The sequence below is a fragment of the Syngnathus acus genome, chromosome 13 (genome assembly GCF_901709675.1).
Source record: "Syngnathus acus chromosome 13, fSynAcu1.2, whole genome shotgun sequence".
Lineage (NCBI taxonomy): Eukaryota > Metazoa > Chordata > Actinopteri > Syngnathiformes > Syngnathidae > Syngnathus > Syngnathus acus.
In genome coordinates, this window is record NC_051098.1 from 11,550,435 (window position 1) to 11,571,740 (window position 21,306).

The 21,306-nt window shown below is 41.9% G+C and overlaps 1 protein-coding gene and 1 long non-coding RNA gene across 7 annotated transcripts; one reads left to right on the forward strand and one right to left on the reverse strand.

The window, feature by feature from the left end:
* Window positions 1-1,853: 1,853 nt before the first annotated feature.
* mcamb (melanoma cell adhesion molecule b) lies at window positions 1,854-21,055 on the forward strand. Of its 6 annotated transcripts, none has more exons than XM_037267660.1 (18): window positions 1,854-2,033; window positions 13,470-13,594; window positions 13,669-13,900; window positions 14,154-14,224; window positions 14,293-14,377; window positions 14,452-14,631; window positions 14,836-14,963; window positions 15,365-15,500; window positions 15,569-15,681; window positions 15,883-16,024; window positions 16,131-16,258; window positions 16,322-16,463; window positions 16,867-16,941; window positions 17,272-17,331; window positions 18,056-18,097; window positions 18,748-18,871; window positions 19,386-19,494; window positions 19,597-21,055. In XM_037267660.1, the coding sequence occupies exons 1-18, from the start codon at window positions 1,877-1,879 to the stop codon at window positions 19,597-19,599; spliced, it is 2,052 nt and encodes a 683-aa protein (XP_037123555.1). In that variant the 5' UTR covers window positions 1,854-1,876; the 3' UTR covers window positions 19,600-21,055. The 6 variants fall into 6 exon arrangements, with proteins under 6 accessions (XP_037123555.1, XP_037123556.1, XP_037123557.1 ...); XM_037267661.1 differs by having other exon boundaries at window positions 19,607-21,055; XM_037267662.1 differs by lacking the exon at window positions 16,867-16,941.
* On the reverse strand, window positions 4,942-12,624 carry LOC119132423. The gene is made up of 3 exons (XR_005099872.1): window positions 12,255-12,624; window positions 11,850-11,946; window positions 4,942-6,006 (listed from the first exon to the last, which is right to left on the reverse strand). It is a non-coding gene; the product is annotated as an uncharacterized LOC119132423 (long non-coding RNA).
* Window positions 21,056-21,306: the final 251 nt, after the last annotated feature.

Genomic DNA, 21,306 nt, shown 5'->3' on the forward strand with positions numbered 1-21,306 from the left:
TGTTGCAGGGCCGCCACATCACACATGCCACACAGGCCAGATTAGTCTGGACTCTATTTTGGTGATGGGTACGATCCAACCAATTTGAGCATTTGTCCTCAAGTGAAGGGTGAAGGCATGCACAGTGCCATGTTGTTGGCACCCACAAAATCTCCCCGGGCTGCTCTCTCATAAACTCTTGTTTGCGTTGCTAACAAATCAAAACAAATACTGTACAGGAATAGAGCAAACAAATCTGATTTGTTGATATGAAAACAAATATTGGTGTAACACAACCCCTCGGACAAAGTGGACTTTCTAGAATCGAATTAGGTGTATAATGCGTCATTATTTAGTCTCAAGCAGGCACTGGCAAAGCTAGCATTTTTTTCCTTGGGGGGCTGTGAGGTGGCCAAGGATATCTCAGGGGGTCCGCAAAATAAAATATATTTTTTTTACAAATCCTAAAAATGTTCCCTATGGAGGACAGGTGGAAATGTTGAAAAAATAAATGTGGGAAAAATCAGAAAATAGCCTAAAGTCAATTATCAGAAATTTTTTGGGGAGGCAGTGCCCCCGCGGCTCTTCCCTCTAGCTCCGCCAGTGCAAGCAGGTATTAGAGTATTTACAAGTGCTTAAAGTGTCCAAACAATAAAAGAGCCGCCTCTCCTCTATCCCTTTTGGACGCAACAGGGATCATGAGCGTAGAACGCCTTCAGAATTACAGTAACTTTGATATGCCTGGCTTCTCCATATGGAGCCGTGCCAGTCCGCTTGGCAGCCACATGTGTCAGACGCAGTGTTCCAGCACTAAAGGTCAGAGATCAACATGCACCACACATCTTAGCATTCTTTCATCTGCGTCCAAGTGCACCGACTAGGAAATTTCACACGATATCAAACAAAGTCACGAAAGGACGACTTTGGTGCCCAGATTGTTTGGCTTTACGACGGACTTTGCAGATTGTATGCAACTGATGTTGCTGCTCGTGACGCCGCCGTTCATTTGGGTTTCAAACCGTGAAATGTTTAACATGCAGGCAGCAGTTTGATTTTAGTTTTGGACCAACCATCACTATGGACAGAATCTTCAAAGCAAAGTATTGGACAAATTAACCGACTATGCACCATGCTACTGTCTGAGAATGTGTTTCGTAATATCAAACGGGGTCATGTGTTCGGCACTCTTATTCTATTACAAGTTTGGCAAACTGCAGACATATTCCATCAGCGAAAGCCAAGACCGTGTTCACTCAGACTGTTTACCTGCCGGGAGACCAGCAGAGAGAGAGAGAGAGAGAGGCGGGAAAGAGCAAGAGAGGTCAGCAGCATCACATACTGTACTGTAAATGATATGATGTCTTCTGGCAGGTGTTTTAACATACTTTGGACCACTTTATTCCCTGCCATGGAGCCATATTAAGATCGGTATTCGGCATGGAGGCGGAGTGTGTTGATCAAGATATAAAGTTTAGTTCACAACAAGCAGAATTAATTTTTTGCTCATATGAAATTATTTTGAACACATGCAGTGGCAATTATGCTGCAGGGCAGGCTTACCAGTTTTTTTTCATATTTGATTTAAAGTGCAACTACCACCATCATAAATTTATAAATATACAGAAAGTCACCCGGACTTGCATTTCATAGTGCGATTCAAATGAACCTTATTTCTTCATATTAATTTCATTTTGACTGTAAATTAACAATGAACTCATTCATTTGACTATAAATATATATATTGAGAGACAGAAAATTCACCTTCAATATATTTATAGTCAAATGAATTCCTTATTATTTCATTTATTTCATTCCTCCCCCCCACACATACCACCCTGCATGGGTGCATCCTCCCTCTCTCCCTCCCTCAATGTGTGTGCGTCTTCAGGACCACTTCATGCTACTACACCCTCCTCCTTCTCCTCCTGCCTCTCTCACACACACTTTCACACACACATCAGACGGACCTCCACTGTACCGATCAACAAGCATGGACGCACGGCTCTCTGCCTCTCTTCTGGCTGGACTTGTGTTCCTCCTTCACGGCTATACGGGTGAGTGCTGGGGGAAAAAAAACCAATATAACAGTTAAAAGTAACTAATGTGGACATAGTAGAGCTTTATAGAGATTTAAAAAAAAAGCTGCGGATCAGCTGTTTGCCTGTAGAGAAACTTCCGTGTAAACTACATGTGACTCCTCTTGCTTAGATTCAATTTGGGTGAAAAATGAGAGTGAATGTTGCTATGGCTGTTTTTAAAGTATGCAAATAAATTTTTTTTTAGTGCACAGGCTTAGAGTTGTAAAATTGTTTTAACTTTTTTCAGACATAATGACTTCAAGTCATGCATTTTTACAGCACATCATAATTCGCTGCTTTTGTTTTTTAATTTTAAAATTTAAAATATCACTGGCACGTGATTGGGCAGGTCAACTATAAGAGGATGTTGAACTCACTGTATAAAGTCGGTCACATAAGGTGGCTGTGTATTTTTAGCCCTCCACGGAAGTTCTCTGCTTTCTGTCAGCTCCTGTCTGACCGCGGAAGTATGTTGAAGAAGTTCTCAGCGTACATTGGGATACATGCTTTAATTAATTATTTTATTAATAATAATAATGTATAATTATTATAATTATTTATATAATAATAATAATTAATTCATAATTATTAAAGTCAATGTTTCTTGCGCACATTACATCGGAAGCAAAAGGTTGTTTATTTTTAGAGCAGCGTGACTCGGAATACGGCGTTAACGACGACTGTGCGGCTTGATTTGTGTCGTTGATGGACTTGTTTGCGTGTCACATGCCGTGGATGCTCATGCGGCCTCCGCCCATCCCGGACCTTTCCTCTCGTTCAGGGTCGGACTTCCCTCTCGCCTCTTTGTCTTTGGCCACCTTTCCCTACCTCCTCCATGCGCATTGTGTTTGTTCATCTTCCGTTTCGGGTCAGCCTGACCATTGTTCACAGGTTCTTACAAGTAACCTCCCTCGCACTTGGTAGTCATTTCCTGGACCTCGCCTGGCTGGTTTGTGTCCCTGGTAACACCTGGACTGATTTGTTTTATTATATTGAGTCATGTTATGCCAAGGAATTGTGTTGAAGGGCGATGAGGTTTAATTTTACCACCATCTTGTGGTACCTAACGGAAATCTGAAACCTTTTGGTGACGTAAATTAATTGTTTTGAAAAATGGTATTTGGTTGTTGATGGTTTGTGAGGGAAACATAAGTCATTTCGTGGGTCCACATGAGTGGCCCATCTTTTGTTTCCGCCATGACATCAGAGGAAAGACAGCCAGGGTGCTGAAGCGCAGCAGCGACCCAGGACATGTTCACTTCCTGTGACATTGACCAATCAAGCGGGGGGGGCCAAAGAGCAGCAGCTTTTGACTTGGCTCATGTAAAGGCCCCGCTGTCTGCTCTTCACGGCGACAATAAACGGCTTTGTTCTGTCGCAGCATGAAAAATGGGGGCTCCACAGATCTGGTTGATGAGCAGCACAGCAGAACGGTTACCAGTCCATGAATTCAGATGTTTCCAGAAGATTTACACACAGTTACGTGAAACGCTTTCACTTGTGACCCTTCTTGAGAAAAGTCGTGTTAGTTCATGTTCTTAAACATAAAAGACACTTGAACTGTCTTTTACAGTATTGGGAACTCTCTCAAAGCAAACTTTTTGTTTTTTTTGAAGAAAACTAAAGGTATCTTGTAGTTAACTATCTTTTTTTTTTTTAGTTTATTCTAGTATGAAGAAGCTCCACTAACTTTTCTATAAAGGCCTTTCTTCTGGGCTCTGATTGGCTACAATAGTGACACAGTTAGGCCTCCCCTTGCTTTGGCATCCATTTGACAGTCTGCTTTTAAAAATACCTTTCCATACATAGCTTTCAATTCTCTTCCGCTGCTCTACGCTTTCTGTTTTTCCTGACTCCCAGAAATGAATTGTGGATGAATACCGTTCATAGCAGTGGCTAAATATAAAATGTCTTATTACTTTCAGGCATTTTAATCACGGGATAAAGTCAGAGTCAATTGAATAATTGGGCCTACACTTTCAGGCATCCATCGAGCAGATTCTTGTCTGCGTGCTAAACAAAATGTGTCTTTATTCAGAGCGAGCTTTAACCCGTGTTGACGTGATCCAAGCATCCTGATTGCAACACTGTAACTCACGTGGATCCACATCAGTCTCACCTTTAAAGGGCAGACATTCCCAGAAGAGTGGAACGAGAGACATGATAACTTCTGACGAAAGAGTATTCAGAAAATGTTGCTTTTCCAAACAGAACTATTATTTGTTCCCTTCTATGCTTGAAAGTGTTGTTGCAGACCACCTGCAAGCCAAAGGTTTCCTTTTACAGTCTGATGCTTCTATCGATGTGAATACTGTCCATTATCACCATTACCGGGTTCAATACTGAACAGCGCTGGCGGCTGATTGGTGGACGCAGCTGCTTCCAGGACTTTGTGCTGTTGTCATCACTCAGCCGCGCTAGTCCTATTATTGTGTACGCACGAAGCACGTCGAGCTTTTAAACAATTCGAGTCTCGATGAATGACATATTTACGGAAACGCTTGTTTTACAGTGGGAGGAAGGAAGTTGCAAGTGTGTTTTGTCTTACTAAACAATTCAAATTTCTATAATTCTTTTAACTAACGGCAAGGAGATTGGGCTGTTTCGGCCTACGATAACGTTGCAAAATGTTTAAAATGTTGGAAAGTATGTGTTAAATAAGATAAATAGCAACTTGGTCAGCTTTATCTATAATAGTATGGTATTTTATAAAAGCAAGCATAATAAATAAATGCAAACTAAATATAATTCACTAAATATTTGTGAGTGACAATCCGAGTTTGTATCTACTCTAAAGAAAAAAACATTTTCTACTGGACACCAATCAAATTTCCAAATTTGAAATTTTAACAGATTTTTACAAAAAAATATCTGGCTCTTTCTAGTGCTAATAATGAGATATGTTTCCTTATACACGTTATTTGTTTTTTAGATTGAATCGCCACTTTGCAATAAATATAAATACATATGGGGCAGTGTGTGAGGGTGGTGATTATTTGAATGCATTGCTCCCTTTGTCACGACAATATAATTCCAGCTGTATAAAGCGGATTAAAGGTTACCGGGCCTCTGGTTGATACCACTTAAATCTCCCAGATGAGAGCAACAGCTGCACACACCTGGTGACTGCAAAATGCTGAGAACACACACTCGTTCACATTTCGACTGTTGCGATCATGAAATCACACTAGAGTCATACTTTCTGTTAACAAAGATCGTCACTGAAGTTGATATATCGTACCAAGCACATCTTAAAGGTGACTTGTATTTTACTGTACCTAAAAGTTAAATACAACTGAACTGTAATTAAAAAAAAAACTACTTCACTTAAATTTTTTTACAACCACTCAGGAGAGCCTCTCACGTTTCTCATGTTACATTTTGCCAATCACTGGGCTATGGAAACACAAGGCCACCTGCTTTAGACGTCTTGAATGACACCTTGGATGCTGTGTTAGCGCTAGCTAGCATCCCCGTATCTGTACAAATGTTACTGTCTAGGGTACCAAAACTAAAATAACGGGACAATGTTTGTCAGACTTTATAATAACAGACAGACTCTGTTAGTGTTCGTCATGTAGATTATTGCAAAACAATACGTTTCTATCTGGTGTTTTATCTCCTTCCTGCAGCTAAATGACTGTAGATAAAAGCATGTTTAGTTTGTTTTGTGTGGAAATGTTGCCACAAGACTAAAAATGAATGGAGATTCTAATCCTGCTCTTTGTTGTTTGGACTTCAAGTTCATTGGTCACAAAGGTGACTGTAAATGACATTTTAGAGATTGTCTTGTCAAAAACACAAACAGGATGAAGTTCTGTGGTGTCTGCAGATTCTTTGCGGGTGAATGAGGGTACCTTTTGAAACGGGGGGGAAAGGCAGGATGTCTCCTGACATTTTTGCATTCAGAGAGTTGTTTAGCGTAGTTGGCACTGAGCTTGAGTGTCCGCTGAAAACAAAAAAATTGCGTCATTACAAAGTCTGTGCGCTCCAATAATAATAACAATAATAAAGATTCAAATAATTGAAGACTTTAGTGAGATGTTTGTGGTGCGAGATGCTAAAATGTGCACAACTGACTCGTACTTCGCTCTGTTACCTGGTCACATTTTATAAGACACATCCTGTCCTACAGCTCCCCTAGTGGTCGAGAATGATAACCTACTTTATAGTGCACTATATATGCAGCCACCCAATTGTGTATCTACCTTTCTATCCCTAAATTTACATCAACAAAATAATGTAAATGACAAAATATTAACACAAATGGATTTGCCAAGTGCCAACATATTTGGATTCTCTTAACATTGTCTGTTCAAGCTCCAGATCAGGTTCTTCGTTTCGAACGATATCAATGTGCTTTTTGTTCCCAGCACGGGTCAAAGTTGACTTTATAGCTCCGAGGGGAGCCAGTTGTTCCTGCTTGTCATTCACACTGACGGCGGTGCCACACGGACTCTCGGCTTTCACAAATGATGAACATTCCTGGACACTGCAAGGGGTGTGAAGTAACAAATGTAGTGGGCATTCCCAAGGAGAATGCTTGGGGTGTGCACACGGAGGAGTGGTTGCGGGACAAGTGCTATAGTGTCATAAAACACAGCCAGGGTGAAGCCGTAGCTTCTCTGCCAAAGTCTGCTGGGATAGAGTGCTACATACTCCTTCAAAAGTGCTATAAAAATGGGTGGCTGGATGGGTAAATAAAAGCAATTGAAAGATTGAATTATCCCTGAAAAAATATGATTTGATCAGAAAACGCAGTGCGTGAACAATGAAAGTAGGGACATTAGTGGAAGGCAAGTTACAAATTGAAGTTTACGGTGTGATATATAACCCAGTATATTTATATGGGCGATTGGCTTTAGTAGAGACACTACTAAAAAAGTAAAAAAAAAAAAGTCTGCTCACAGAGCCTGCAGAACATCAACCAGACATAACAGTGCAAGGGAAACGTGATCCAAGACTCTTTTAGATGGTCCAGATGGCCGGACTTACACCTGTGTGATTGACATCATCCAGTATGCACTTAAGCGTTTTCCCGGGAACACTTTATAGCAGCCAGAACCCCCAAAACAGGCAGACAGATTTTTTTTTTTTTTACAAAGAAGAAAGCAAATACGTGGCCGCCATTGTGTACGTTATCACGACGTGGAGACAATGTGTCAGGAAGTATGCCGCTGAGGTAATAGTGACTGATTCAACAGTGAGATTCAATATCTCGGATACATTCCAGTTCTCCCTCGACCCCCTTAAGCAATATTGAAAAAAGCTGTTTTGGACTTTTTTGTTTTGAACGTGGCCGTTACAGTTAGAGAGGCTCCAAATTGATACGTGAGGGGGGTCCTGAGGGAGACACACGTGGAGACGGGAGTCCTGTCAGGAGGGTTTGCATCTCTGCTTAATAATGGATGTTGTTTCCCTGAAATAATGCTCCTAATGCCCATTACAATGCTTTTAACCTAATGCAGCCAAGCGGTCCGCAGCCACGGGCCGTGTGTCGACTCCACATAGTCAACCCATGTGGCTTTGCCTTGTTTAGTTACATGACGTGATTTGGAGCATTTAACAGTCATGGTTTGGGCTCTTCTCCACTTGACTGTAAGGCAAACATTAAATCCCACTCTTTTCTTTTATCTTATTTTCTGATGTTTTGTGTGTCAATGAAGACGTTTCACTTTGGTGCTAAATCAAACCCGGATCACTTTGGTGGGGTTATGCTGTACTGCTTAAAATAGTTTTTAATGATTTTATAATTGGTTTTGATTCCATTGACGTGACTGAAGAGCCCAGTAAGTAGAAACAGCTGATGCGGTGCTCAAAGGATCTTTGTTTTCATTTCACTGTTATAGCTTCATATCGAGTCACATGACGTGTTTAGTATCAAACTAGTTCCGACAAGACACTTAGCAACCAAGGCATGTGGTCAACTTAATGACTCTCAATCATTTATTTGTAGTCTTTATGATCCTTCTATATTGACATTTTGGTGGCAAAAAGTTGATCTAAATTTAGACCTGTTCAGACCACGCCTAAATGTTGGCGGACTGCAGGTCTAACACGATTTTAATACATTTGATTGGACCTCTGCTGACATGAAAGTTGTCATCTTACCATTTGATCATCAAAGCTGATGAAAACACCAACGCCTAAGTCAGTGAAACAATCTCACGGTAAAAGTCCATCTATAGTCGTAATTTTCGACAGGCAAGGAATGCACTCAAATTTGCATTCTCATACTTGTAAAGTTATGGAACGTCTCCACCGCATCACTACAATCACCCCCGTCCGAAAATATCGTCCCTGTTGGCCTTTCCCATACTTATGAGCAATTTGTGTTATTTATTTACCTCAGCCCTCTCCGAAGCGGGCTCGTACGGGGACCTCGCTGTACAGTTTGGGACGTGGGAAAAAGGATGGAGTGGGCGTTTGTACCATCATGTGAACAGGCATGAGGAAGTGCCTCACTGAGATGCAATCGGACAAAAAAAAAAAAACACACACACACACACACACACATGCTTACAAACGCAAGTCGGCATACATTTGAGGCTAATTTATCTTTTTTGAGAAAGTTTTGGATCTGGACGTGGGAATAGTTTACATGATGTCAAAAGTCAATGCGTTTACATTTTCTTGTGTATGTGCGTGGGAAGCAAATTGGCTATTAAGAGCAAAGGTCAAATCAGGATTTGAGTTTAAAAACAAAACAATGAGCCTAATTAGGATTTTAAAAAAAGTTGCAAAAATCAAAACCCGAGTTGTCTTTATTGGCCAATGTTGGGGGTCTTCTGAGGTCTCTTACATCCCACCAATGGTGAGAAACATTTGTCAATATTGTACAAGCGAAAACATAAATTCATGTCAACACTCATCGCCCTGGTGTTGTAAGACTTGTGACCACCCGCACCCCTCCTGCAAGACAAATTGGAGTCTGGTGAGCTGAAAAGCGAGCCAGCATCAGCACGAGCCGATCACTACAGCAGGTGGTTTGTTGAAACCCAATATGGAGTCAGATCTCCGTCAGAAACCAAAGAAGGAACGCGCTTCCCTCCTTCCATTCTCCTGTGTGGTCCGCTCTTATTGTCGCCACTTTATTTACATTCTCTGCATCCTTTGCTTATCCTGATATTGAATGGAAATCCTGGCATGTTTTCGTAAGCAAAGGTTTCTGCCAGGTCGGTGCGACAAGCCGACTCCATTTTTTGCTGGGTAATCACGAGAATGCAAAGTTCACCATGGGTCTGCTCCATCTGTTTCTGTCCATCTCTTTGTGTCCATGTCACCTGAACATGTCCGACTGTTAGCCACGTCTCAATTAACCCTGGATTTGGTCCGCCATCTTGACAAAAAAAATCTTTATGTACTTCTATGAGAATTTCAAACCATGCAAATCCACCCATTGTTTTCTATACCGCTCATCGTGTTCTGCCTTACATGGAGGTTGAAGCCGATCCCGAGGGATGGCAGTAAATCATCCGACTTGAACTTGCTCACACGCCAGCTGCAGGAACATCAGCTATTTAAACCACTAGCGATGGCCCAAAAGCAAATCATTAACGCTTTCTTCACGTTAGGTTCAAAACTCTTATCGCAGTTGGCTCATCTGCATACGACGGTTATCAGGACATAAGGAATCCTATCAATTTCCTCCATCCAGAGTCCAGTTACAAGATACTATTTGTGAATATGATGATAGGCTAAGTTCTCCCATCTTCACTTGAGTTGCTGAGTCCAAATACAAACAAACATGGTTGTCAAGGGGGTTTTTAGGGAAGCCCCTCACTCCTCACGCCAAACCACAAGCGTCTGACGTACGGAGCAGATGTCATTCAGCGATCATTGTCGTGTAAATGTAGGCTTAAACACTCAAACAGTAGACAATAAGAGCTCAAAATATATATTCATTATTTTACAGAATATTTATGCAATAATATGGAGCAGTGGGCGGGTTCTAGTGTGTGTGTGTGTGTACTGGTTTTAAATGTCCCGGGATGCGTCACAAAGCTTTAATGTGATTGATGAATGTGTGACAAGGCCTTTAGTGTCTATGATTTCAAGACTTTCCCAGCGCATTCTTGTGAGCCGTTCGCTCAGTGGGGTGGAGCGAAACTAAGTGGGGGCTACTGTCGTGGCACTAGATCTTCGTGAGATGGAGTGCGGGGGCCGTCCAGTAATTCAAGACCAGCCTCATTTGTGCAGAAAATTTGCAATGTTACGTCCTCTGTAATCCTGCGGAAAGTATTTGGGCATGCTTATTGATACGTATTGTGAGATCAATTCATTTCTCTTAATACTTATGACTTCCAGAGCAGTGAGTTCTGCTATGGCATCCAGACCTCTTGACATTTACACCCCTCCTCCAGATATTCCAAGTGCTCCACTGACAGATTTGTAAAATAAAGGTCCATGAACTCAACTTCTTGCTTGTTCACACATCTTCTCCGTCTTCATCTTTTGCATGTTCATCTGTTAACATTGTAGCAAATTTCTTAAGACTACACTGATTTCCCATGCTCCCCTTCTCTCTGTCTCATGTCCTGATGTGAGGGCTTCTATTCCTGGCATGAGTTGGGTCAGCGCGCTGTCAGGCTGCAGTATCATGTAAGCAAACAAGCTTGATAGGCCATTGTTATTCTTAGATGTGACAGGACTGGAAACATGTCGCAGATCTCTGTCGCTGGTGCCAAGTGACGCGCATGGCGGATCGGAATAAGATCCTGGAGTTATTTAGAAGCTAATTAGACTCCCCTTGTGTTTCGTCCCAATGTAATCACCAACCAGGCGATCACCTTTTGAGTTTATAACAACACACTCTCACGTCATACTTGATGGTTTAGTTGAGGGCAAACAATGACAATGCTGCACTGGTATGTAAATATTAATATGCTACCTTTGATTAATTAAACACCCTGGATGGAAGAAGAGATTCCATTAACACACCACTTTTGTCCACATATCAAGACAATATTGTGTCCTTGAAACAAATCTACATTTAAAAAAGCTTTAAAAAGTATTTCTTGCCTTATGGAGTATTTTGTCCGTGATAAAACACTTCTAAAATACTTTGATGTCAATTGTATGTTTTCAGTGCAAGATTCGTTCGCAACTGGATGGACGTCAAGTTGGAGTTATCGTTCATAACTCAAGAGTATAGTCTGTGTTGGATTGCCAGCTAACGTTAAGGTCTGTTGGAAGCGGCCATCTTTGTTTTGGGCGGGCTGCCAATAGCGAAAAAGGGATTTGCGAGCGAAACGGTGCACGGCAGCTTTCATGGAGCGTAACTCCAAACAGATGAAAACTTTTGAACAAGCAAACAGCAAATCTCAACCTACTCACTGATCCGTACGTGTGGACCCGCGGCTTAAACAAAAACTCCCAAGATCAATTGCGGCCATCTTGTGTGTCAATAACAGATTCAGCAAATAAAATCGCTGTGTCTGAATCTGAAAATGTGTGAAAATGACTTTGCTGGCATGAAAAGCAACATCCTCTATCAAGTGGAAGCTCAATGCTTTTCTGTCATACTGACTTAGGACTATTATCGCTCTCAATCGATTTTGCGGTCTCGTGTAGTGCCAGCGTCTCCTCATTCGATGCACTGCACATAAAATACAAGTGACATTTAACACAGTCTCCCATGAATAGGCCTTCAGTGGTGAGCTGTATCAGGTAGAGGAAGCGGGGCAGAATGTTGCTAGGGGGGGGGGGGGGGGGGGGGGTGAGTCAGCATTGTCCTTCCATCGCTAATGGGTAGGAAATGTCTACCTACGAGATTTTAATTGGATCTCTTACCCGTCCAGCTCCATTAGGTACCGAATGGCAACACACAGCAGAGTGACGGCAAGGTGGGGGTGTCCATAATGGAGATGGGTGCACTGTTTAAGGCCATCTATAACAAAACAAGGCATTAAAAAAGTAAACATAGCATAAAAACTCAGCAAATGCGTGTTTGGTAGATGATTTCTCCTGGTGGTTGAAGGTCGTGTAATATTTTGCTTGAACTTGTATTTGTGGGCAGAAAATCACAAAACCTGTTTAATGTGCTTGTTTGAAATCCACTGTCCTTGACAGACAGATAATCTTTGGACTAAAACCTTGCTCCAAGCTCACAGCGAGAAGTTACCGAACAAACACGGGGCCGCCTGGCTTTCACATGTAAACACGAGACGAAATGGGAGCATGTGAGCACTTTATTACCTTCAGGGTCACTTGGAGGCCAATTCCAAAAGAGGAAGGGATCCCATTGAGAGAAAGGTCAATGCAAGACTTGATCAATGATATGTAATGTTATGTCAGTCGGAATGAATGTACTGTATTTATTAGCTCCAACCACAACTATTTTTATGACAACAATAAATGATGAGCCAAGCCATCAATTATGAGTCTATTTGCCACAAAAACCAAACATTCTCGCTTCATGTTAGAAATGAATCTAATTCTTATGTCAGTGGGAAATGTAGGCATCATGTGACATCAGAAGTTCATAACTTCACAATCTAGTAGACACTGAAATTAAAGGCCAACAGAATTATTCATTTTGTGGTCTGGTGGGTTAGGGTTAGGGTATTAATATTAATAGTGGGTGGGTATTAATATTGTGAAAAACATCAGAAAAAGGTCAGAATATCTATTACAAAAAAAAAAAAAGTGTCAAAATTATGGTTTGTTTGAAACACTGGCGATGATTAAATACAAAATGGAGGGGGGGGAAATGGTCATCATAATAATAAAAAAAAGTGATTTATTTCTAAAACTTTCATTGTAATTCTTTCTATTTTTTGGCTGGCCAAAATTTGGCAGTTTGAAATGGCAAACTACATTGTTCACTTTTTCCACATTTTACAGCATTATTCCAAAATGAAATAAATGATAATTTTCCTTTAAAATGTTACACACACTACTCCATCATGACAAAATAACTTTCCTTCTATTTTTAAATTTTAAACCTTTTAAATACTGTTGGTATTCCTATCCTCAATTTTGAGCTCAGGTGTTTCCACTCATTAGATCCTGAGGTCTTATTATCCACTGTGGACATGTGCTGCACATTTAAAGGATGCATGACATCATATCAAGCTCAGAAAAAGAAAACCAGTTGTCCCTCAAAGGCAGTCTGGGAGGGAACAGTGGGGGCACTGTGCCGGGTAAAATGAGCCTTTCTTCCTGCCAGAGGGTGACATAGTGGAATGCAGCACATTCATGTGGACATGGGTGGGCGCCTCATTCTCATCATAGCGACTCTTCTTTGTGTTTACGTTGACATGGTGTTGAGCCACAAGTGTTTCACCGTACTTCGCCCACAAGAACAATTCTCCACTTATGTTTTACAGTTTGACAATCATCTTGCCACGACTGTCAATTTGAAACCGCTTTTCCGTAAAACTGCAACGTCTTCTATTCTGTATCTGTTAGCATGGGCGGTGGTGGAGGTGAGCATGGAGGACAGGGTGGAGGTTTTCAAAGGAGAGACAGCTCAGATCACCTGCATGTTCACCTCAGATGACGGAATTGGTGGATTGACCATACAGTGGTTCTATGTGAGTTTCCTGACCTCATACATAAAGTTAGAAATATGCTATCATTGCACAATAACAGTAATTCTGATCTCCAGGTGTTGAGAACGGGAGAGAAGCAGAAGATCTACTATCAGGATGCCACTATGCAGGTGGTGGACCGAAACACGCAGTTCACGGACCGTATCATGGTCAACGTGACGGCGGCCACCGGTGAGGTGGTGCTGACCATCGCCGACGTGCAGCTTAAAGACCAGCTCGAGTTCATCTGCCTCATCAAGAGTTTGACCGACGGCGTCTCTGAGGGACGCACCAAATTACTGGTGTTCGGTAAGACGTTTGGGAAAGCCATCATGAATTATGGGCTTCTTGTTTCTAGAATGATTTTGTAAAATATTCTAATTGCAATTTCATCCCTCAATGTTGCAATTGCAATTTAAGAAGTGATTAAGTCACATTAAAACGTGTCAACAAATCTTTGTTTTCATGTTTCATGATAGAAATAAATTCATAAAATATATTTTGAGTGTAAAGTATTTAAAAAATCATTTTAAACAAATTATTGAGTTGTTTTATTCCACAGAAAGACCAAACTTCCCAACCATAGAGGGAGTGCAGACGGGTGTCTTTGCCGATGAAGACTCACTGTCCAAGGTAACACCGCTTTCCGTATACTAAATGATAACATCATCAGAATTGATCCTATTTCTACTATTTTCCAGATTGGCTCATGCGAGGTCAAAAATGGCTTCCCCAAGCCAAACATTACGTGGTACCGAAACAACGCTCCGTTACGAGTTAGTGACGGTGAGACATGCGATGACTGTGATGAACGCGTACCTCAGTTCCACCAGGTCCCATTCCGTGTGTTGTTTTTGCAGTGGTGAATGTAGTGGCCAGCACCACCATTGAGTCCAGCGGTCTCTTTTCCGTGAGGAGTGAGCTGAGCCTGAAGGTGATGAAGGAGGACAAAGATGCTCAGTTCTACTGCGAGGTCACCTACCTCGTTCCAGGAGGAACCAGAATGACCGAGACCAACCCCATTAACATCACCGTGTACTGTGAGCTTCACGCAACCCAACGCACCAACACGAGTCTTTTCACATGAAGACGTGATGTAACAAATGCATGTCAGACAGTTATTTTATTAAATTGGAACAACCTGGATTAGATTGAAATTAAACCCGGCATTTGGTTTAAATAGGAATTTTAGATTTCCGATAATGACACATCACCTCTGATCCCATTTCTGTATTACGTTTCAGACCCGTCCACTGCTGTCCACGTGTGGGTGGAGTCACCAAAAGGAAAAATTAAAGAGGGCGATTCAATTATATTTAATTGCCATGGCAACGGTAATATGCCATCCTCTGTTTTTGTCAAGCACGGAACCGTAAGCGACTAATACTATTTCTTCCATACAGAGGTGCCTTGAGATATAAGTGACTCAACTTTTGGAGGTAGAAGCTATGGATCAGTCACTTCACAACAAAAAGAGTCATGAAGCTCTTTCGAAAAGAATTGTTTCAATTGTTTCAAGAAACTTCTGCAACCTGAATTTGGAGAAACTCTATAGGCTAATAATTAGCATCTATGTATTGTTGATGAGCAACAATACCTGAACACAAACAATGCGACACATGTAGACAAACCGTAGAACTCCCTGGCATATTTTCTCAGCCGAACAGAGAGGGGAGGGGTGAGCAGTTCCTATATCTCAAGGCACTACTGTAAGCTCCTCACTTAAATTGTCCAGCACTCTCATTTACATGTCTTTTCAATTGCTTTTAATAGACAGAATATGAAGTGCAGTCCAACATGCTTGTGCTGGAAAATGTGACCCGCCTCCAGAGTGGGGATTATGAGTGTATCTCAATGGACACGAAGACCTATGAGGAGCTCTCAGGGAACACGACTGTGTTTGTTAACTGTACGTCTCCCGCCAATAAAGTTTGCTTTACCGCCGCTACCACTCTTGATTATTTACTGTGAATGCAGACCTCGACCCCGTCGTGGTGCTGCCCAACTACGTGGAGATGGCTCAAGGCGAGGAGTGGAAAGCCACCTGTAACGCCCTGTCTTCTCTACAGACCCACACAGCTTGGTTCAAGGTCTCGCACGCACACGTTTTTGTCATTTTAAGAATTTTTTTGCGATCCAAACCTCACCGTGTGGCTTTCGTTGCCATAACGACCGCAGCGTGGAGCTAGGAAAGCGTTACCCTTCGAATTCTGAATCTTTTAAATGACAATTACTTCTTATTAGTAATAAAAGTGATCAAAATCAATGATGTTGACTTTGTGTGCTTTTAGGATGGACAAGAGGTGTCGACGGGCCATATTTTAATGTTGAAGGATGTCACCTTTGACACTGCGGGGATGTACAAATGTGTGGTGACCGTTCCTGAAATTGATGGCATGGAGAAGACGGCCACTCTTCAAGTCCATGTAAAAGGTCTGTTTGCTTATTATTATTTCAATCTAGATATTGAGTTACTAATTGTTGAAAAAAAACTGTGTTAGAATGATCATTTGAGACTAACGTTTTACTTGCTGTTCAGGTGCCCCAGAGATTATAAAACCAGAACACACAGACATTGAGGAAAGTGTGGCCAGCACAGTGGACCTAACTTGCCATGTACGAGGGTTCCCGGCTCCAAGCGTTATCTGGACCACCACTGATGGAAAGGTACCACTGACCATTGTCCTCCAATTCTGGAATGGAACCTGACTAATTGCTATATCACTCCAGATCCTGGAGACCACATCCCAAACTGAGATGGACGACGGCATCCACAGCATGGTGAGCGTGGAGGTCACATCAGACCTCACCGCCTTCTGTAACGCCTCCAATGAGTACGGCGCTGACGCGCTGGCATACAACATCAAAGCTAGTGAGTTCCTGCCTGGCTTTTGCATTTTTGTATTAGGGTCGAGCATCTTGCCATCTCTGAGGGGGATGACAATGTTCCCCAACCGATTACGATATGATCATATATATTCCAACTGATCCAAATAACGATTTACGACATGGTACAATTGACATAGGCTACAATTATTGACTCAACATGTTTTACATATTCATAGCACACGTTCAACAATGACATCCGTTTGGACTCCATCCGCCACATTTAGCTGAGACTTGCTTGAGCCCCCCTCCCGATGTTCCCGTGGTCTGTGTCACATCCGTTATTTGTGTTTAGACTGTGCTGACGTGTTATGTGTCACTATTGTTGTGCCCCACCCCCTCCCCCCACAATTTACATGTTGTGACCACCCCTCTGCACCTTACTCCAGTTGTACACACCACAGCAGCAGCTACTACCACTAGCACAAGCACCAATGGCACAAGCACTCTTTCCTCTTCTACAGGTAAGGCTACAAGTCACTCTGCAATCTCTGCCTGGCTGCACATATACATATTTAAACTCACTTGAGAATTGGTGTTAGTATTCAGTCGGGCTCTTAATACAGTAACAGGAAAATTACAGTACTTAGTCGACACATTCTCTGTTTACGGTCCTCATAGAGCCTTGAGAACCTTCCCCGCCCCCCCCTCTGTGTTCCTCTGGTGTGTGTCACATCCGTTATTTGTGTTTAGGCTGTGCTAATGTGTTGATTGTGTGTCACTATTGTTGTGGCCTCCTCCCGTGTGTGTTCAAATGTTGTGACGTCGGCTGTGTGCCTCTTACCTTATTGCAGTTGTACACATCACAGCAGCAGCTACCACCACACGCACAAGCACTCTTTCTTCTTCCACAGGTAAGGTCACAGTCGCTCTGCATCATCACTGCGTATAGCTGCGACATTTACACAACATGGTGAAACTCGCTGGAGGGTGCAGCGTGAAATAAGCGTAATAGTTTGGATTTTGTAAGATGGAGACTATTGGTCTTCAAAGTGTGGTGTGAGTGCCACAAGTGGTCCGCAGGTTCTCTCAAGAGGAACAATTCCACTTAATCTTGAAAACTGTTTAAACGGTTAAGTATTTTTGTTTTGTTTTATTAAACTTTCATATGTAATACATTTTAATTCAGTTATTATTTTCATAAAATACATGGATAAGGATACAAAATTAGCACAAAGCTATGACGATATGGGCTAAGGCTAGTTAGAAAACTTGCATGCTTCTAGTGTGACTGTTAGGAAGCAGCTGAAACTCGCCTGACTACCATTAGGAGAACTCTCTGGTGCCTCCTCAAGTCTAGTTAGTTGTGCTAAAGCATTCCAGACATTTCCAGGCCTGTCAGATGAACAAGGTTTCCTGGTTTCTGCTTCTTGCCAAGTGTCACTTTAATGATATTACGCAGGAGAGCTGTGCGACTGACCGCCATCACACGTTCTCACCGGATGCTCATATTTCAAATCACTTCCTACTGTATTCAATGTGTTGGGATATACGTGTGTGTGTGTGGCCTGCTAGTAAGAGTTATTCAATGACCCCTTGCCTCCCCACTGATGATTGTACTCATGTGGTTTTTCTCAGTCCAAGCAGCAACCGCTATTCCACCAGAGAAAATCAGGAAAGGTTTGTACAGTATGTCACTCTGGTGCTCAAGGGTCCACTTTCTGCTCTCTCGCTGGCGCTCCTGACCAGAGGTGTTAAAATCCAGGTCCGGAAAACCCGTCCTTCTAATCAATGGGCAGGTAAACCAGCGAGCTCCCGGTTTATCTGTGGGCTAGGTTGATTAGAAGCCAAACCGTGGCAGGGGTTTTCCATTCTGGACCTGGATTTGACACTTCTGCTCCTGCCAAATGAACACCACCATTCCCAGCATGCATCAGCACACTTTCGCTCTCCTCCACTTCAGAATGTTTGTACCTTCTTTGTCTCTCTAGGTTGCCAGGTTTCTTTTTTTTTTTCCCCTCAAATAAGTTGGACTGTAGATGTTTTTATGTTTGTAAACAATAGGCACCGTGTAACTTCTGGGTGGCAGAAAAGTAAAATGACTGAAACGTAAAAAAAAATACTATACATTAAAAAAAACATACATTTGCCTTGTTGTGCTCAGAGTTTTTGCCACCCGGAAGCAGGTGTGACAAAAGTTCTATTCCGAGGCAAGATCCCTCCACGCTGCAGCATGCTGCACAGTCGGCCTCCTCCCACCATGCACCTGACCCCACAACCCTTCATTTTCCACCAACGCTGACCTTGTTTCTATGTATCTTCACCACCAGAGAGCAACGGCGTAATCATTGTCGTCATCATCATCTGCATCCTGCTGCTGGCCATCTTGGGGAGCGTGCTCTACTTCCTCTACAAGAAAGGAAAGATCTGCGGCCGCTCCGGCAAGCAGGACCTGTAAGTACACATCATGATCAGTCAATACTGTTTTGGTTTTCTTGCCCAGGATGAACATCATTATTTTGTTATTTTTAGGATTTCACATAGTGTTTTTTTATGCCTTAGGAAAGTCCACTTAGCTTAATGCTAACAGACAATGGAAAATGCCATTGACATACAGGCAGATAGCTTTGATAGTTGTGATCTTAGAAGAAACGAATATTCAAACACAAATAGTGGAGCAACACATGCAGACAGATATACTCACAGGTAGACTTGAACCTCTATGAGAAATGACTCAAATTACAGTATCTCAATGTGACACTTGCAGTAGGTGTCTATTCGCTTGGCTGTATAATACTGTCCCCTGGTGGCAAAAGTGGGTACACCAGAAGTTGCAGCACAATAAATTGAATTGCAGCATTCAGCCATGATATCCAGATTGTTACATTCTATTTGTGGGTTAACTCTGTTATTTAAAAATAACATCATATTGAAATGGATGATTTTCAACATATTTTGTGTCTTGTAGCACCAAAGAAAAATCCGGCAAAGACAACATTGTGGTGGAAATGAAGAGCGACACCGAGGACGCCGTTCTCCTCGGGGTCAACGGAGAGAAATTACCCTCCAGCAACCAGGTAAACATCTACCCCGTGCGACACCAGTAAAAGACTTCCTGTCCTCCATGCACTTACCTCTTCCAACGTTTTTGTCTTTGCTTGTGTGCTTGTCCTGTGGAGTAAACAACAGTGAGGAAGAAGCCACCGCTGTGACCCGACGACACTCGCTGATGGCTCCCAGCTTCCACCGCAGCCTCTTTTCTCTGTCAATCAAAAGCTGTCTGAGACCCCAAAATGATCACACTGGGCTTGATTACATGCCTGCAAACGTCAGTTGGAGGGCAACACTGTTTGAATGAGGCTGTCCGTTTTGTATGTTGCTGAAACACCGTTGAGCAGGGACTATTTTTTTATTGCCGAACAATCACTATAGAGCTACCCGAACAATCTCTTCCTCCAGTGTACATATTGTCATCCGTGTATATATATTTCCTTATTTAAAGTGTATTGATTATGAAGAGCAGAGACGGCCGTTCTGCAAAAGTCCGTACACTGAAAAATCTTTGTGTATATGTCACAATTCAAAACATATTTTTGCCTTTTAGTGCTTAAACCATCAAATCGATATCCTCCCTCAAATCTCTGAAGCTAGCGTCTTCACACCTCCACTGTAAAGGATATATTTTTGCAAACGTGTTATAAATTATTATAGATTTCACATCATAGCATTAACATCTAGCATTAATTTTTGTTCCTTCACATTTTGAATACTGCATGTGTGTGTTCAAGCTTTACAAATAGTAAACTATTAGGCCAAAGAGATTACGTCCGGAGCTTTGAATATATATATATATATGCAAAAAAACCAAAACACGTTCTACTGTTAAGACATGAAGCACGGTGATGTTTTTTTTTAGTGCACTGATTTCTCTGTGGTCTCCACTTGTGTTTCTTGAATGTGAAACTTATTTGTGTGATGTGAAAATGAAAAGCTTATCTAGTGATTGCATCGTTGTCCTCTCTGTGACGGACAGCAGGCTTGTCTATGAAATCGTATTCATGTGTTCAGTGAATATTTAAGCGGAAAAAGCCAAAGTGACAGAATCTCTACCCATGTGAAGCCTTCTTTTCAGTTAACTCATTCACTGCCAACCCAGTTAAAATCTTTTGACGATTATAGGCGTCAATGGCAGTGAATGGGTTACGGTTTTGAAGAAATAATAATAATAGCGTGGCCTTTGTATTTGCAAACAAAGAATAAAAGAGATGATTTTGATTCTTTGAAGTGTGATGGGAGAATAGCTCTCACATTGTCCGGAAATCGAGTTTGCCAGTGTACTTTTGATATGTGCAAGAGTCGTCATTTAATGGTGAAAATATCGCATCATACGAGTTGTAAAGATGTTTTCGTGCCTTGTGACATTCTGGTATTTGGATCATGATACTGTAGAGTCCTGCTACGACTTGTGCAGTCCTGTTGATGAAACGCTCAAGTTGTTTTATGAACTTCCATTACTCACGATTTTTTTTTAATCAGTTGTTTACGTATGCCCTTTAAATCACTAGAGACATGAAATGTAAAGTGATGCCTTTTCAAATCATTTTTTTTAAAATTCTACTGAATAAAAATATTGTTGAAGGGAGTGTTTATTGTTTTAAATGATTTATAATTGATAACTAACCCAAGACAGTGGATTTCAGGCGAGACCCTTCACCACTTTTACCCCTCACTATCCGCAGTAATACTATTCTCTCCACAGACACCTTCAAGTTCCTGGGAACCACAATCTCTCGGGACCTGAAATGGACCGGCCACATAGACTCTGTCCGGAAGAAGGCCCAGCAGAGGCTGTACTTCCTGAGACAGCTCAAGAAGTTCAACCTGCCGCG